The sequence below is a fragment of the Mytilus edulis genome, chromosome 1, assembly GCF_963676685.1.
Source record: "Mytilus edulis chromosome 1, xbMytEdul2.2, whole genome shotgun sequence".
Lineage (NCBI taxonomy): Eukaryota > Metazoa > Mollusca > Bivalvia > Mytilida > Mytilidae > Mytilus > Mytilus edulis.
The window spans coordinates 13,785,019-13,800,314 of NC_092344.1; the positions used below are offsets into that span (position 1 = coordinate 13,785,019).

General features: G+C 32.7%; 1 protein-coding gene across 6 annotated transcripts in view; it reads right to left on the reverse strand.

Moving 5' to 3' along the window:
- Window positions 1-15,296, reverse strand: part of LOC139524541 (endosome/lysosome-associated apoptosis and autophagy regulator family member 2-like) — a 48,848-nt gene that overhangs the window by 18,644 nt on the left and 14,908 nt on the right. For 5 of the 6 annotated variants that reach the window (XM_071319399.1, XM_071319421.1, XM_071319414.1 and 2 more), the window contains 8 exons: window positions 13,865-14,014; window positions 10,821-10,906; window positions 10,138-10,423; window positions 9,274-9,485; window positions 8,460-8,524; window positions 7,014-7,202; window positions 2,698-2,925; window positions 495-636 (listed from right to left, as the gene is read on the reverse strand). In XM_071319399.1, the coding sequence (XP_071175500.1) occupies window positions 495-636; window positions 2,698-2,925; window positions 7,014-7,202; window positions 8,460-8,524; window positions 9,274-9,485; window positions 10,138-10,423; window positions 10,821-10,906; window positions 13,865-14,014 (1,358 nt within the window). Of the gene's footprint in view, window positions 1-494; window positions 637-2,697; window positions 2,926-6,766; window positions 6,785-7,013; window positions 7,203-8,459; window positions 8,525-9,273; window positions 9,486-10,137; window positions 10,424-10,820; window positions 10,907-13,864; window positions 14,015-15,296 lie in introns of all 6 variants that reach the window. The other variant, XM_071319389.1, reaches the window with a different exon arrangement.

Genomic DNA, 15,296 nt, shown 5'->3' on the forward strand with positions numbered 1-15,296 from the left:
AAAAGAAGCCAAGGAAAGTGTTTATCTCTACTTCACAATACATATTTCATTGAATCTCGATACTTATCATGTTTATAATTTTTCTAACAATGACGTTCTACCTCCATAAGCCTGCAAATGTCATGGCGGGTCACATATGTAAACAAAGCATGTTGAACCAATGAAAAATACTCTTCAAATTGTCTTTAAAATATCATCAAATTTTCAAAACCAATAAAAGAACAGCATTCTGATGTCCACTTTGTGGCACATAATATTTTAGCTATTAAAGATCAATAAATCAAAAAATAAATTGTTTGTGATCTTTAAAACTTGGTTATAAAATATATTACAAGACTTGCAACAAAATAATATTTTTCATATAATTTCTATTTCAAAGAGGCAATTTCTACTGTAAAAATAGTTAGTTATGACTCTTCCAAGATCTTGCTGATATAAGTGGTTGCCAGTAACCAATCTGGCTATACTAGTAAAACAAAAGGAACCATTCTTACCTCTGATGTTGACTTTTCAGGTGATGAAACATTTTGTGTACATGTGACCATTTTGTCTCCTCCACATAAGCTGATGTTAAATCCATGGTAATATTTAGTTCCTGATCCAGTAAACAGATTACTTCCCTTTACAAATGTTATCCTGAAAAGTAAACAGATTACTATCCTTTACAAATGTTATCCTAAAAATCCAACAGATTACTTCTGTTTGCAAAAGTTATCCTAAAAGTAAATACAATACTTATATTTTACAATTTTTTTCCTACAAAATTAAAATTACTTCCCTTTACAAATGTTATTCTAAAAAGTCCATCTCGAACTTCCTTTTAAAAACAAGGGCCCCTGTGTTTCAGTGTATGCGTAGTTCACCTACAGTAATCATTAGCATGTCAACAATGAGGTTGTGAGTTCCTACAGTAATCACTAGCCTGTCAACAATGAGGTTGTGAGTTCCTACAGTAATCACTAGCCTGTCAACAATGAGGTTGTGAGTTCCTACAGTAATCACTAGCCTGTCAACAATGAGGTTGTGAGTTCCTACAGTAATCACTAGCCTGTCAACACTGAGCTTTAAAGTTCATACCTTTCTCTGGGCATTTGACTTCAATCTTAATTGACAAAGATTGCCAGTTTTCCTGCCAAAGATTGGGCGTTTTCTCAAGGGCTTCACCAATATAAATTATAGATATAGCCAAGTGATGTTAAACACCAACTATCAATCAGTTCCTTTATAAATGTTATCCCAATAATTAAACTGATAAAAAATGTTTGAAGAAATTTTCTTTTTATTTATGAAATCTGAAATGAGAAAAATTTAACCCCCCCCCCCCCATTTTTTTTTCACATCCCCTTTTCCCCTTTTCCAAAACTGATCTCAATTCAAATTTCTAATGGAGTTTGCAACAATAACTACTCATTTAAATACATCATAATATATTAAAATGTAAAATAAAGTGCTTGTTATCACTGAATAGTAAAGATTGTTTTAATTTATCAGTTGGTAGTAAAAGTGAATATACATTGTATATTGTATAAAACAATGATTTAAGTTGATTCAACTACTATTCTGGACAAAGAAAGATAACTCCAATTGAAAATTTCTTGCTCTTATTTCTTGCTATTGTGCAATACTGGGCAATTGAAAATATCTGCTATTGCATAATACTGTGTAATTGAAGATTTCTTGCTATTGTGCAATACTGTGCAATCGAAAATTTCTTGCTATTGCACAATACTGTGCAATTGAAGATTTCTTGCTATTGCTGAATACTGTGCAATTGAAAATTTCTTGCTATTGCACAATACTTAATATAATAATTTTGGATCCTGATATGAACCAACTTGAAAACTGGGCACATAATCCAAAATGTTTAAAAGTACATGTTTAGATTCAGCATATCAAAAAAGCCCAAGAATTCAATTTTTGTTAAAATCAAACTTAGTTTAATTTTGGACCCTTTAGACTTTAATGTAGACCAATTTGAAAACAGGACCAAAAATTAAGAATCTAAATACACAGTTATATTTGGCATATCAAAGGACCCCAATTATTCAATTTTTGATGAAATCAAACAAAGTTTAATTTTGGACCCTGATTTGGACCAACTTAAAAACTGGGCCAATAATAAAAAATTTAAGTACATTTTTAGATTCAGCATATCAAAGAACCCCAAGGATTCATTATTTGTTAAAATCAAACTAAGTTTAATTTTGGACCCTTTGGACCTTAATGTAGACCAATTTGAAAACGGGACCAAAAATTAAGAATCTGCATACACAGTTAGATTCGGCATATCAAAGAACCCCAATTATTCAATTTTTGATGAAATCAAACAAAGTTCAATTTTGGACCCTTTGGGCCCCTTATTCCTAAACTGTTGGGACCAAAACTCCCAAAATCAAACCCCACCTTCCTTTTATGGTCATAAACCTTGTGTTTAAATTTCATAGATTTCTATTTACTTATACTAAAGTTATGGTGCAACAAACCAAGAAAAATGCTTATTTGGGCACCTTTTTGGTCCCTAATTCCTAAACTGTTGAGACCTCAACTCCCAAAATCTATCCCAACCTTCCTTTTGTGGTCATAAACCTTGTGTTTAAATTTCATTGATTTCTATTTGCTTTTCAATTTTGCTTTCGTATAAAAATTACACTCAAACATCACTGTGCAATACAAATAACACCTATAATAATAACATACTTGTTTAACTTGGTGAAGTCATAAAGTTTGCCCTCCTTGTCAGTAAATGTACAATCAGTGACACACTTATCTCCTGCGGCTGAAGCCTTAAGACCCTGTCCGCATTCCACGCAATTATCTTTTCCCCAGGCATTAGTTGGTCTGATGATTGTATTTGGAGGACAAGCCTGACAAGTTGTAGAGTTACTGTGTACATCAATGTAGTGACCAGCTGGACAGGGAACACACCTGGAAAATAGAAAATAAATGTGCTTACACATAAAAAACAGAAAAAAAAAAAAAAATGGTTTTGTCAATTTCCGCACACAACACCATACAAAAATTGTTATTCATTGAACATTTGACTTCATGATTCACTTGTACCCACGAAACCCTGAAAATTGGTATCCAACAAATAATAATGAATCCACAGTAATGACACATTTTTAAATCATTTTTTTGTGGGATCTCATGAAACAACTGTTGAATTATGTTCCCACTACACAGTTTTAAAAGATATTTATAATTATCGCTATTTAGTGCATTTTTCCTTTGATCTTTTTTTGTGATAATTTTTCTTATGCTACTTGCTTGAGGTGGAAAATTATTGCTATAAACTAAGGAGGCACGTGGCATTGCTAATAAAATATACATGAAGATGTCAACAGCATAGGTAAAATAGCGATAAACAGATTATCATTGGTCATCTCCAACTGGCTCAAGCAAGAAAATCAATCTCGTTGAGATGATCAACAATAATCTATAAATATCAATCTACCTGTCTCTCTGTTAATCAGTTCCTTTAGAAAGCATACAACTATGTCAATTTATATTCAAACTATTTTAAATTGTAGAATAATTCTTAACAATTGTTCCAGAATTTAAGCATGAGAGAATGGGAGACTCGTATTTTATTGAAGTTTTCATTTTAATGATAATTTTCTTCTTAGGAAATTGCTACCATCCACAATTATTCAATTTGTGTGCCTACCATCCCTCTACTAAGATGAACAATGGAATAGCCCAAAGAATGTTTGATATAAATGTCAACAATCAGTACACATTCCTGAGATATTTAATATGGTGGATTCATTAATTTTTGTTGATTAAAAGAGAATTGTATTTTTATTATTTCATTAAGTAGTTTTGTCAAAGTCTGCATAACTGCCAATAGAAAATTTGTACTATGTTGATAATTTAAATGTGTTGTCTACCTATACAAAGGAAATCCACAAAATTGGTATCCAATGAAAATAATGAATCCACATTATCAATCAAAGAGCTGAAAGCTCTGAAGAAAAATGACGCCACTGTCTCTAATATTGGGATAGTTTTTATACAAGTCTTGATTTTCACATACCGTAATTAGTTTAACAATGCAACATGTCTCGTAAGCATATAATTGATATTCGTATATATGTGTGTGTGTGAAGTGAAGGTGACAACTGGCTGTTTTTTTAAGACAAATGAATAGGTCAAGACTACCTGAATTGTACAAATAAATACCTTAGAAAGGCTTGTATATTTCTCACTGGTACATAGTCTGAATCCGGGTCCGTTCGCGCCCACTCATGTTCGCCCCCTTTCACTTTCACACCCTAAATGTTCGCACCCAATCTTAATTGGTTTTGTGTTTAATAACTCTGTAAGCAAGTGTTTTCTTATAAGTATAATTGTTGTCATTGTCTCAAAATAAAGTGAGACAGCATTTTTATTTGTGTTGAATAAATCTTAATTATGTTTTGGATAGCGTATTGTTAAAAATAATAATAATCCTTTCTAATTAAAGTGGTATTTTGTCAACGTTTTATTTTGTGTTGAATAACTCTTAATCATGTTTTGGTTAGTGTATTGCTATAACTTTGTTTCATTGACTTGTTTCAAAATGAAGTGAGATTCTGACTATGTTTTTTTCTGTGTGTTGAATAGATTTTATCATGTTTTGGTTATAATAGTGGATTGCTATATTTTGGTTCCTATATTTTATTGTTTCGTTGTTTCAGATCAAAGGGACCAAGCTGTTAAAAACAATTATCTTTTGTGTTCTTCCCTTAAAATCTTCAATGTTTTACTCATACCAAGCTATAAATACATTCAGTATTTACACCAAAGCAATTTAAAACAACAATCATGATTTTCCAATTATTCAACTTGAATTTGAATTAAAATTGAGCGCGAATGAGTAGAGTGCGAACGGACCTTGGGTGCGAACATGCGAGGTGCGAACCTGCAAGGTGGGAAAGTGTATTGGGCACGAACAGACCTGATACCATAAAATATTAAGTAAATAATCTTTTTGTTACTGTTATCAAAGGTCTAATGAAACTCAGGTAATTTCAAACATTTGTCAAAGAATTCTAGTCAAACCAGCACCTGGTTAAATTGGCACCTGGACAAATCAGCACCTGGTTAAATCGACACCTGATATAGTCAATTCGTCACCCATGTTAAATATATATTTTAACAGTATTTTAAGCAAAAAGAGTAAAAATAAGTAAGGGGTTGCCAGAATTTTTTTCAGTATTTAAGCAAAAAGAGTTAAATACTAACTTTCACATTTTTGGGTGTTCATTGTACATTTTGTATATATTTATTTTTCTCAACTAAATGACATTTTTGGTGTATTTTTAATGATATATATATGAGTAGTCAAAATAATTATTACGTCTGGCAAGGCTTTTTTAATTTTATTCTGGGACACCTTTCTATGACCGCAAGGCTATGTTAATTTTTTTCTGGGACGCCTTCCTAAGAAAGCCTTCCTACGAACTTCGTAGGAAGACGTCACAGAAAAAAAATAAAATAGCCTTGCCAGACGTCATAATTATTTGGACTAATACATGAGATATTGGATATTTTTATGCATTATTTAAACCAGTTGAGCATTTAACAGGATTGTTTGTTTAATGCTTTTTAAACTTTACTGAAAAAAAACACCTTAAATTTGCTTATTATTTGGCATGAAAGTTTGATTTATTGAAAGGGACTCATAGTTTTCCATTTTTTTTTTAATAATTGTCTAATTGTTAAAACAACAGCTTGGGTAAGGGCTTCGTTGTTTACCTTTATACATGTACACAACAACATAATTTCACTTTGGTTTCGTTGTTTACCTAAATACACAACAACATATTCACTATGTACTTGGTAACAGTTATTAATTAATTGAATAGAAAATATTATAACAAATATTATTGGATGCCGAATTGACGTCAAATAGGTGCCGATTTGACTAGATGCCAATTTAACCAGGTGCCGACTTGACTTGTACGTTTCAATTCCTCTGCGATCGTTTGCGGTATTTTCTTGAGAAAAACCTATTTTCCATCATCAAAGAGAAGAAGAAACTGCTTGAAAATGATTCTGGAACGCTTCATGATTGTTAAAATAAGTTAAATTCACTCAAAAAACAATTTTAAAACTTGCGATGTTTAAACAGGAAGTTTCAAAAGCACGTGTAAAAAAAGAAATTAACCGGTGAGAGTGGAAATCCGTACATAACAGATATCACTATAGTACGACTTTGAAAGCAAAACAGTTCCATCCTTTTGTAAAACAGTCTTTAATATACCTATCACATTAATGTTTGAAGGGTCTTAAGCTTATTCAAACCATAAAAGTCGGTATGAAACACCAAAACGAAATGAACAATAACCGATTACGTTTTGTAGTTTACAAATTCTTAACTGGTTCCCGTCAAACTACAACACTTTGTCCGCGTGTAGTGGAATACAAGCAGAAACCAGTTAGTTTGTAAACTGGTTCCTGGCTGATTACTACACAATGACCTCTCATGCATAATTAATGATAACACAAGCAGATTCCAGTTTGTATAGAAAATAGTAAATACGAAACCAAGCGCGGTAGGCAGAGAAATGTAATGAAGTTCAGGTCGCCAGTAATGGAACAATGACTGCGTCATTTTCCAAAAAATGGTCACACTAAAACTAAGAGTCAGATAATGATGATAACAGCACCATACAAATCAGTCCAACAAAACTGTAATCAAACTTTAAACAATTTTGTAACATAACAAAAACTAATGTATCAACAATATGTTTCTTTATAACATTGTGGTAACTTTTAATACCGTGCTACAGGGGTCTTTCTGTGAAAAGACAAAAACATTCCATCATTTTATATATAGCAAGTTCTCAGCCATGAAACCCATATTAATCACAAACTTAGAAGCTTAAAATACTGGCATTATAGAACATGAGTGATCTGTGAAAAATTGTTCAACAGTATTATCAATTAAACTACTCTGGGCATTTTTTCTCTCATATTTACAATTGTATACCTTTCATCAACATTAACCTTTGCACAATTATCCTTACCTATTATCGACGACACCCTTTGGACATTTTTTACAGCCTACAGCACCACCATCTAGTGAATTTGTTATTTTGATACTGTACATTCTAGCAAGGTCATTTTCAGCCACATGTCCATTGGTAAGATGTCCAATATAGGAGCGCTGGAAAGCCCAGGAGAATGTCATTGGACCTGATTTAGATACATCAAACCTGCAATAAAGAATCTCCATGAAGTAACTTTTATCCATATAAGTTAAAATTATCTATTAATTCTGAAAATGGAGCTAAGAATAGAACTTCTTCAATTGATTAACAGTTAATCCTGTAAACATGAAAGATTTTTAAAATTTGATAAAATGGATACAGCTGTGACATTATAAATATACTTGCATGGATTTTTAAGAAATGGAATAATCCCAAAACTCAATATATTCCTTGATGAATTAAATTGAGAATGGAAATGGGGAATGTGCCAAAGAGACAACAACCCGACCATAGAAAAAAACAACAGCAGAAGGTCACCAACAGGTCTTCAATGTAGCGAGAAATTCCCGCACCCGGAGGCGTCCTTCAACTGGCCCCTAAACAAATATATACTAGTTCAGTGATAATGAACGCCATACTAATTTCCAAATTGTACACAAGAAAGTAAAATTAAAATAATACAAGACTAACAAAGGCCAGCGGCTCCTGACTTGGGACAGGCGCAAAAATGCGGTGGGGTTAAACATGTTTGTGAGATCTCAACCCTCCCCCTATACCTCTAGCCAATGTAGAAAAGTAAACGCATAACAATATGCACATTAAAATTCAGTTCAAGAGAAGTCCGAGTCTGATGTCAGAAGATATAACCAAAGAAAATAAACAAAATGACAATAATACATAAATAACAACAGACTACTAGCAGTTAACTGACATGCCAGCTCCAGACTTCAATTAAACTGACTGAAAGATTATGATTTCATCATATGAACATCAGGCACAATCCTTCTCGTTAGGGGTTTAGTATCATACCATCATAACATATATGAGAAGAACATAACCCGTGTCATGCCAACAACTGGTTTTTGAATAAATGTGTTTAGTTCCGATGCAAAGACCCTATAAGTGAATCAATATTAACGCCAAAATATGCAATCTTTAATGACCTGACAACAGTATCGTAACTATATCCCTTCTTAATAAGTCTATTCAAAGGTTTTGTTAGTTTTTGAGGTGAATACTGACACCTTTGTGCTTTATAAAGAATATTTCCATAAAAAATTGGATGTGAAATACCTGAACGTATAAGAAGTCTGCATGTTGAGCTATATTTACGAATGATGTCCTTATACCGATGATAAAATTTAGTAAATGTATACACATGACAAACCTATACAGTTCACATCTAATAAATGCATAAAACAAAACAGAAATAAGACAAGTAGCCAAAACAGATAAATTTGAGGAAAATTGTAAAGTACTTACGAAAAGTGTGTTTTTCCCTTAGTACCTGACCACTCTTTTTTAACATCACTATGACCATCATATTCCTATAAAGAAATCAACATTGTTTAAATTTACACAACTATATATGTATCAAGCCACCACTTACTTACACATATTATGGGTTAAACACTGTTAGACAATGATGATGGCTGGCTTTTTAAGGTTAAGTGGCAGGTTAATTGCAAAATCGGGATGAGAACATATTAATGTGATATCAATATGAAATCTGCTTGTACTAGACAACTGAATTGCTTGTTATCAAAGTCCACTGGAAGACATGTCATCTTACCCGGACACATTACTCAGACTAAAAGCAGACCAGAGAAGTAATAAATATCAATAGTTAAAGAGTACTAGAATATTTCCCTTAATATTCTATGTAAAAAATGTGTTCAAAATAAAATATCATTATCTTTCCTATGAGCTCTATTTTTGTCTGCTAGGAGCAGGAAACAAATATGTAATTTTTTCTTTGGATAGGACCGCCTAAGTAATAAAACAAGAATGTGTCAATAGTACATGCCCCCCTCTCACTATAATTTTCTATGTTTAGTTGACCCTGAAATTGAGGTCAAAACTCTATTTTGACATTATAATTAGAAAGATCATATCATAGGGAACATGTGTATTAAATTTCAAGGTGATTGGACGTCAACTTCATTGAAAACTTCCTTGACCAAAACTTAAACATGAAGCAGGACAGAGGGACGGACAAAGGAACAGATGCACAGACCAGAAAACATAATGCCCATAAATGGGGCATAAATATAATCTAACAATATAATAAGCTTACTACAAGAAAGACAAATTCACATCTTCCAGTGCACTGGGTAGAAAATTCAAATGAAATAGTTCCAACAATCTGTCTGTGGTCCTTTGATTCAGCAGTTCTAAATCCTGAGACTGTCTGCATCAGCAATAGATAAGCATCCTCACTGCGACCAAAATGTGTAACAAGGTGGTCTCCCATTGGCACCCAGCTGGAGTTGTACTTACATGTATCATCTATAAAAAAAAACGAACAGTCCTTTGTTACAGTAATACTATTAAAAACATATTTAACTCTTTTTTCAAATTAAATTCATTCACCTGCAGATATTCCAGTTCAGAAATTATAATGTGCAGAAAAAACCAGAATGTACCCATTGTCATGTATAATTTCCCCTTCATCATCTAAAGTAAACGAAAACAGCAAGTGAATGTCTGGCAGATCCGAAAAGTACACAAACTTTACAAAACGGTTTAGCTAATGATCAAATCTGTTCTTTCGTATCTTTTATTTTTTTAAAGGGACATGTACAACCTTTCTAATTTTGCTCCTCCATCTGATTATTTTCATAAAATGTCCCAAAATTGGGGTATCTTTCTACCACAAACAGAAACAAGTTTTACACGCAAAACACATTATGTGTATAAATAAACTAATTAGTTTTCTCATTTGAATAGTTCACATTTTTAATGTAGGCGCCTCTTAGATGACTATACAGTATGGATTTTTCCATTGACGAATGCAGTACAGTGGCCCATAATTGCTTAAATCCACTACATTTTGTCTCTATTGGATAGTTACCACACTGGCAATCATACCACATCTCATTGTTTTTATATACATTGTAAATTTTTGGTAGTGACATTACAGCTTCTTATAAAACCTCACCAGAAAAAAGTATACATTCAGATGACATGTTGTTTGGCATTGTATTAAACCAATTCATTTCTAGGTTAAAGTCAGGTGAAGTAGAGGCAGGACATTTCTGACATGGTGTTTTTCCATCCGACATCTGATCATCTGGACAGTACTGACATCCAGCAGTCTTAGATAGAAACATTCCAGGGTTACAAGGTGGACAGTCTTCAGCATCAGTTTTACCAGGCAGTTGAATGGACTCTGGTACATCTTTACGACATATCTGAGGTTGTATCCACTCAAATGATTTCTGGGTCTGTCAACATAATATATGTTTTTGAAAATTTGCACTTTATCTAAATTAATCATTTACTTTAATATTCAGATTTTAGATTTATCTTACAGATTTATAATTATTCAGTTAATCCAGTTTATCCAAATAAAATACACAGCTATGCATTTTACATTTTAACAGGAACACAATAATTAATTAGCTGGTTTCATGAAGACAGACAGGCTGACAGAAGGATAATGGTAAACGTTAATACTAACAGGATAATTATTGTAATTCATCTCAAAAAGAGGTCTGTACAGTGACCTATAGCTGTTCATTTCTGTATTATTTGGTCTCTTATGGAGAGTTATCTCATTGGCAATCATACCACATCTTCTTTTTTTATATATGAATAATTTATTTAACGATCACACTTTACCTTTCCATTGTCACATGGTAACTGGATCTGATAGTAGTCGTCCTTAGTACATGGGGGTCTCTTGGTACAAACACCAGCACCTTCATCTATAAATAGAAACATTCAGTATTTTTTCATTGAATACTTTTTAATTGAATGCAGGTTCCCGAATTACATAATATTTATCCTGCAATCTTCAATTTATAATCTATATGCAATATTCCTCCTGGAAGCAATCTGCCATTTGTTCATAATTTTTATATGATTTGCATATCTATAAATACTTGAACAGGATTGGTCTATAACACTTTTTCCCTTGGTTTACACTTCGATAAATCATGTTTCCGAAACTACTTTCAATGTGATCTATTCATGCGCAATACAAATACATAAAGGGAGCGCAGGATTTTCAGCAAATTGGGATTGAAAAACAAAAAAATAATAGCAGACTTGTTTCTATTTCAATGCATGTATAACAGAAAAGAAATAATGCATTAAAGAATGGCAAATGCATCAAATTTAGATTCCTATAAAATTCTGGGAAATTTCACAAATGATTTGGCGAATTTACGTCATGGCAAAATACGACGTCTTACAATTGAAAACTTTCAACCAAAAGATTATTTCGTTACTTGTACGCTTCAAATTCAGATTATTTCGTTACTTGTACGCTTCAAATTCAGATTATATCTACACTACAGCTCAGGTGGATTTTGCTTTGTCCACCCGTCTTCAGTGGGAGTGGGCACCGGGTGGGCAAAATTTCTAGCTTGTCCACTCTGCCCACCCATAGGAGTGGGCATACAATTTCTTTTGTTTAATCAAAGACTGGCAAGTACAGTCAATTGAAAAAAAAAGCAGATAAGCATTTGTTATCACTATTTTTACAAAAAAAAAGATTATAGCTAGGGTGGACACGGGTGGGCCGGTGGAAAAAGCAAAATCCACCTGAGCTGTTGTGTAATTAAAATGAAGTTTTTGAGGTAAGTGCCGTTTTATTTTAGATTATATTGCATTTATCTGACACTTATGGTTTTTAGAAAGTCAAGATGGCGGCGTACTCCTTAGTAACATGCCATTCTGCTTATGATGGTAAATATAGTAGCCATCAAACAAAAACTGTTAATTAATAATCGCGTATGTTTGGCTGAAGAATTTTAAGGATTAAACAAATTTTTTATACAGGTTAATATTGATGTGTAAACCAGGTCTTTAACTTACAAACTTGACATAAAAGTCGTTCGGACTTTGCATACATTAGGTGAAATAATTATATTGCTGTAAAAAGGCATTGTGCATTAGAAGCTAACACACACATCTTTAAAGTCACATGACTTTCCTTTTCAGATTGAAAAATAGTAGTTATCACTCAGTATAATTAAATGTATTGTGAACCATGGTAAAACAGTGGATTCACAAATCAGAGAAGTATTATACACTAAAGACTGCTTTGATTTAAACCACTTTTTTTCTTTTCTTTTTTAACAGACCAAATTGGAGAAAGGATTAAATGTATTGAAATGAAGAGTAGTTGGAATTCAGACTTTTATTCAGTTTGTGAATTAATCGCCCCGGTTTACACATCAATAACCTCTAGAATAAATGTGTTTAATCCTATAATATGGAGTCTCTTTCTCATATTAAGTGGTTTATTCACAATAACCTAAAGTACTGTTCCTTTGCTTCTGTGTGTGGTTTTTGTTGATGTTGTACATTAACTGATTTTGTGTCCTGGATGGATACTCCATATCCTATGTTTTTCTATTACATTTACTTTAACATCCATAAGCAGCATCATAATAACTTATATACCATACATGTCAAGTGACATGATATTCGCGTGTAATACACGCTTTTTCAACGGTTTACACGCGAGGATTTTGTCACATGGCGTGTACACGCTTTTCACCACTTTACACGCAATTACACGCTTTTTCGTTCTTTTCATTTTTTGGTCGTTAGTGATATCGATATTCTCGGGTTTTTTCCTTATTCAGCGATAAATACCGAAAAATTCGAAGTAATTGTTTGGCTGCCATATAATTTGTTTATTTTTCTATATGGACAAACACTAAAAGGTAAGTAGTTTGTGATTAGTTTTTACGATTTTGTTACTTTCTTTCAAATTCACTTTATAGGGGAAATGTGCACAGAAAGAGATCACTTTCAGGGCCTGTACCGTCGTCTAAAGTGCCGATTGTTAAGCCAAAACGATGTGTACAGCAAGATTCAAGATTTATAAATTAAATTTTGGAGTTCGAGTTTAAATGATCGAGTGACAAGTAGCGCATAATTTGGGCATTCTATGTTGCAAAAATAAAAAAAAACAATACATGTGAGAGGAGAAATACAATGTAGCTATTTGAATAAGCTGTTTAACATGTTTATCTAATGGAAATCAAATTTATAAAACATTTTTCTTTTTCAATTTCAGTTTCAAATCTAGCCAACACGGCAACAGATTTCTACAGGCCTTAGGGATAAAAATATCACAGAACTGTTGGATCAGCTCTCATAGTACCAGCTTTCTTCTGATGAACTACCCAATTTTAATCAGGCAATAGCAATGGGAGCAATGGCAGAGATAATAGATGACATTTTACATTGCCAAAAAAAAAAAAAAAACCAAACATTATGACATTCTTTCAAATCTTGATGCAGCTAATTCAGTCAAATATCAATTCCTACTGTGGGAGAGCCTTTTCAATTATGAAGAAATTGACACTGAATTCTGATCAGAACTTGACTATGTTACATTTGTATTGTGTGCTGTTATCAAATAAATGTAACTAAACTTGAAACTGGCAGTTGTTTTGAATATGTGCCTAGTGGTGGTGCTTTAAAAAGCAACATAACAGACCACTGTTTAATACAATAAAAGTTCACAGTAGAATATATATTGTTTTTTTATATTCACAAATTTGTATGAAATTATGAACATTACCACAGTCATATTAACAAGTCCGCATCTACGTCACGCGTTTTCACACGCTTTTTGACATATCATGTCATGTCATGACATGATTTCCCATTGTCAGAGGTTGACATGTATGTTATATACTTACATGAATATTCAGTAGCCGGGTTACATGGTTTACACATATCTGCTCCTGGTTTGGAAAAGGTGTCAGGTTTACAAGGTGTACATATTTCAGAACCTTCACTGCTGTACGTCCCACTTTTACATGGTGCACATACTGAGGTAAAACCCACACCTACAATATCAAAAACAGTAACTTATATATCCATTTTATATTTAAGAAATAATTCATGGGGGCTTGAATATATCGTGATTTTACCACAGGTTGGCCCTTTATGACAAATATTTTACCCTGAGCGATAGCGAGAGGTAAAATATCGGCATAAAGGGACAACCCGTGGTAAAATCACAATATATTAAAGCCCCCATGAATTATTTCGATACTAATAGAACAAATACGGCAATTCTTTTGGATCGAAGCGCTCTAGGTGGAGGTAAATATTTGCTGTTGCAATAAATATACACACTATTAAATTGGCGTAAAGGAACGGAACAAACTGAATTAGTGACATGCTTAAACTATTTACAATAACGTATTTAGATAGTTTTGAATGAATTTAAATGATAATTTACTTATATGTCTTTGGTTGTTAATGTCTGCGTCATTTTGGTCTTTTGTGGATAGTTGTCTCATTGGCAATCATACCACATCTTCTTTTTTATATTTATACCACATTTCAGCATCGTTTGTTTAAGTTTTCTTGTTGTGATGATTTTCGGTTTCACAAGCGTGTATTTTCCCGTAAAATGCTTATATTCCTACGTCATCTTTCTATGAAGTTGGGTACCTCATTCATAAAAAAGCATATGACGTGGGAGTGGGACCGAAACAGCCCAGGAAATATATTCATATTTTACCACGGGTATGTTCTCAAAGCGTTTGAAGGAAGTCATGTTAGAATTTGTATTATCTATATTAGTTCAATATATTCTATATACTGTGGATTCATTATTATTTGCTGCATACCAATCTTTGTGGATTTCGTGGATAAAGTTGAACTGCAAAATTAAATGTTTATCGAATAACTATTTTTCTATTTTCACTAATTTTTTTATCTGAATGCAGACTCCTGCAAAACCACAAAATTCAATATCCATGAACATTCAAATTTTCATTAATCCACAAAAATAAATGAATCCACAGTAACTAGAAACAAAGAAGATGTCACAATAATAAACATTCACATTTCAATAGGGAAGTAAAATATGAACAAAAGGAGCTAGACATATAACTATGACACTTAAAATGTATACTAAATGTGGAACATAATCAGCAATCTATGTCTGTCATTACCTTGATCAATATCCTGGAATGGTCTTAAAAACGATAATTTAATTACATTTTCTAAACAAATAATCTTTCCACCATTATAATGCACAATATAGCTGTTACTATCACAACCTTCCTGAAATGGTGTGAGTATATTGACTCACCTACAAATGACACATGCTCAGAC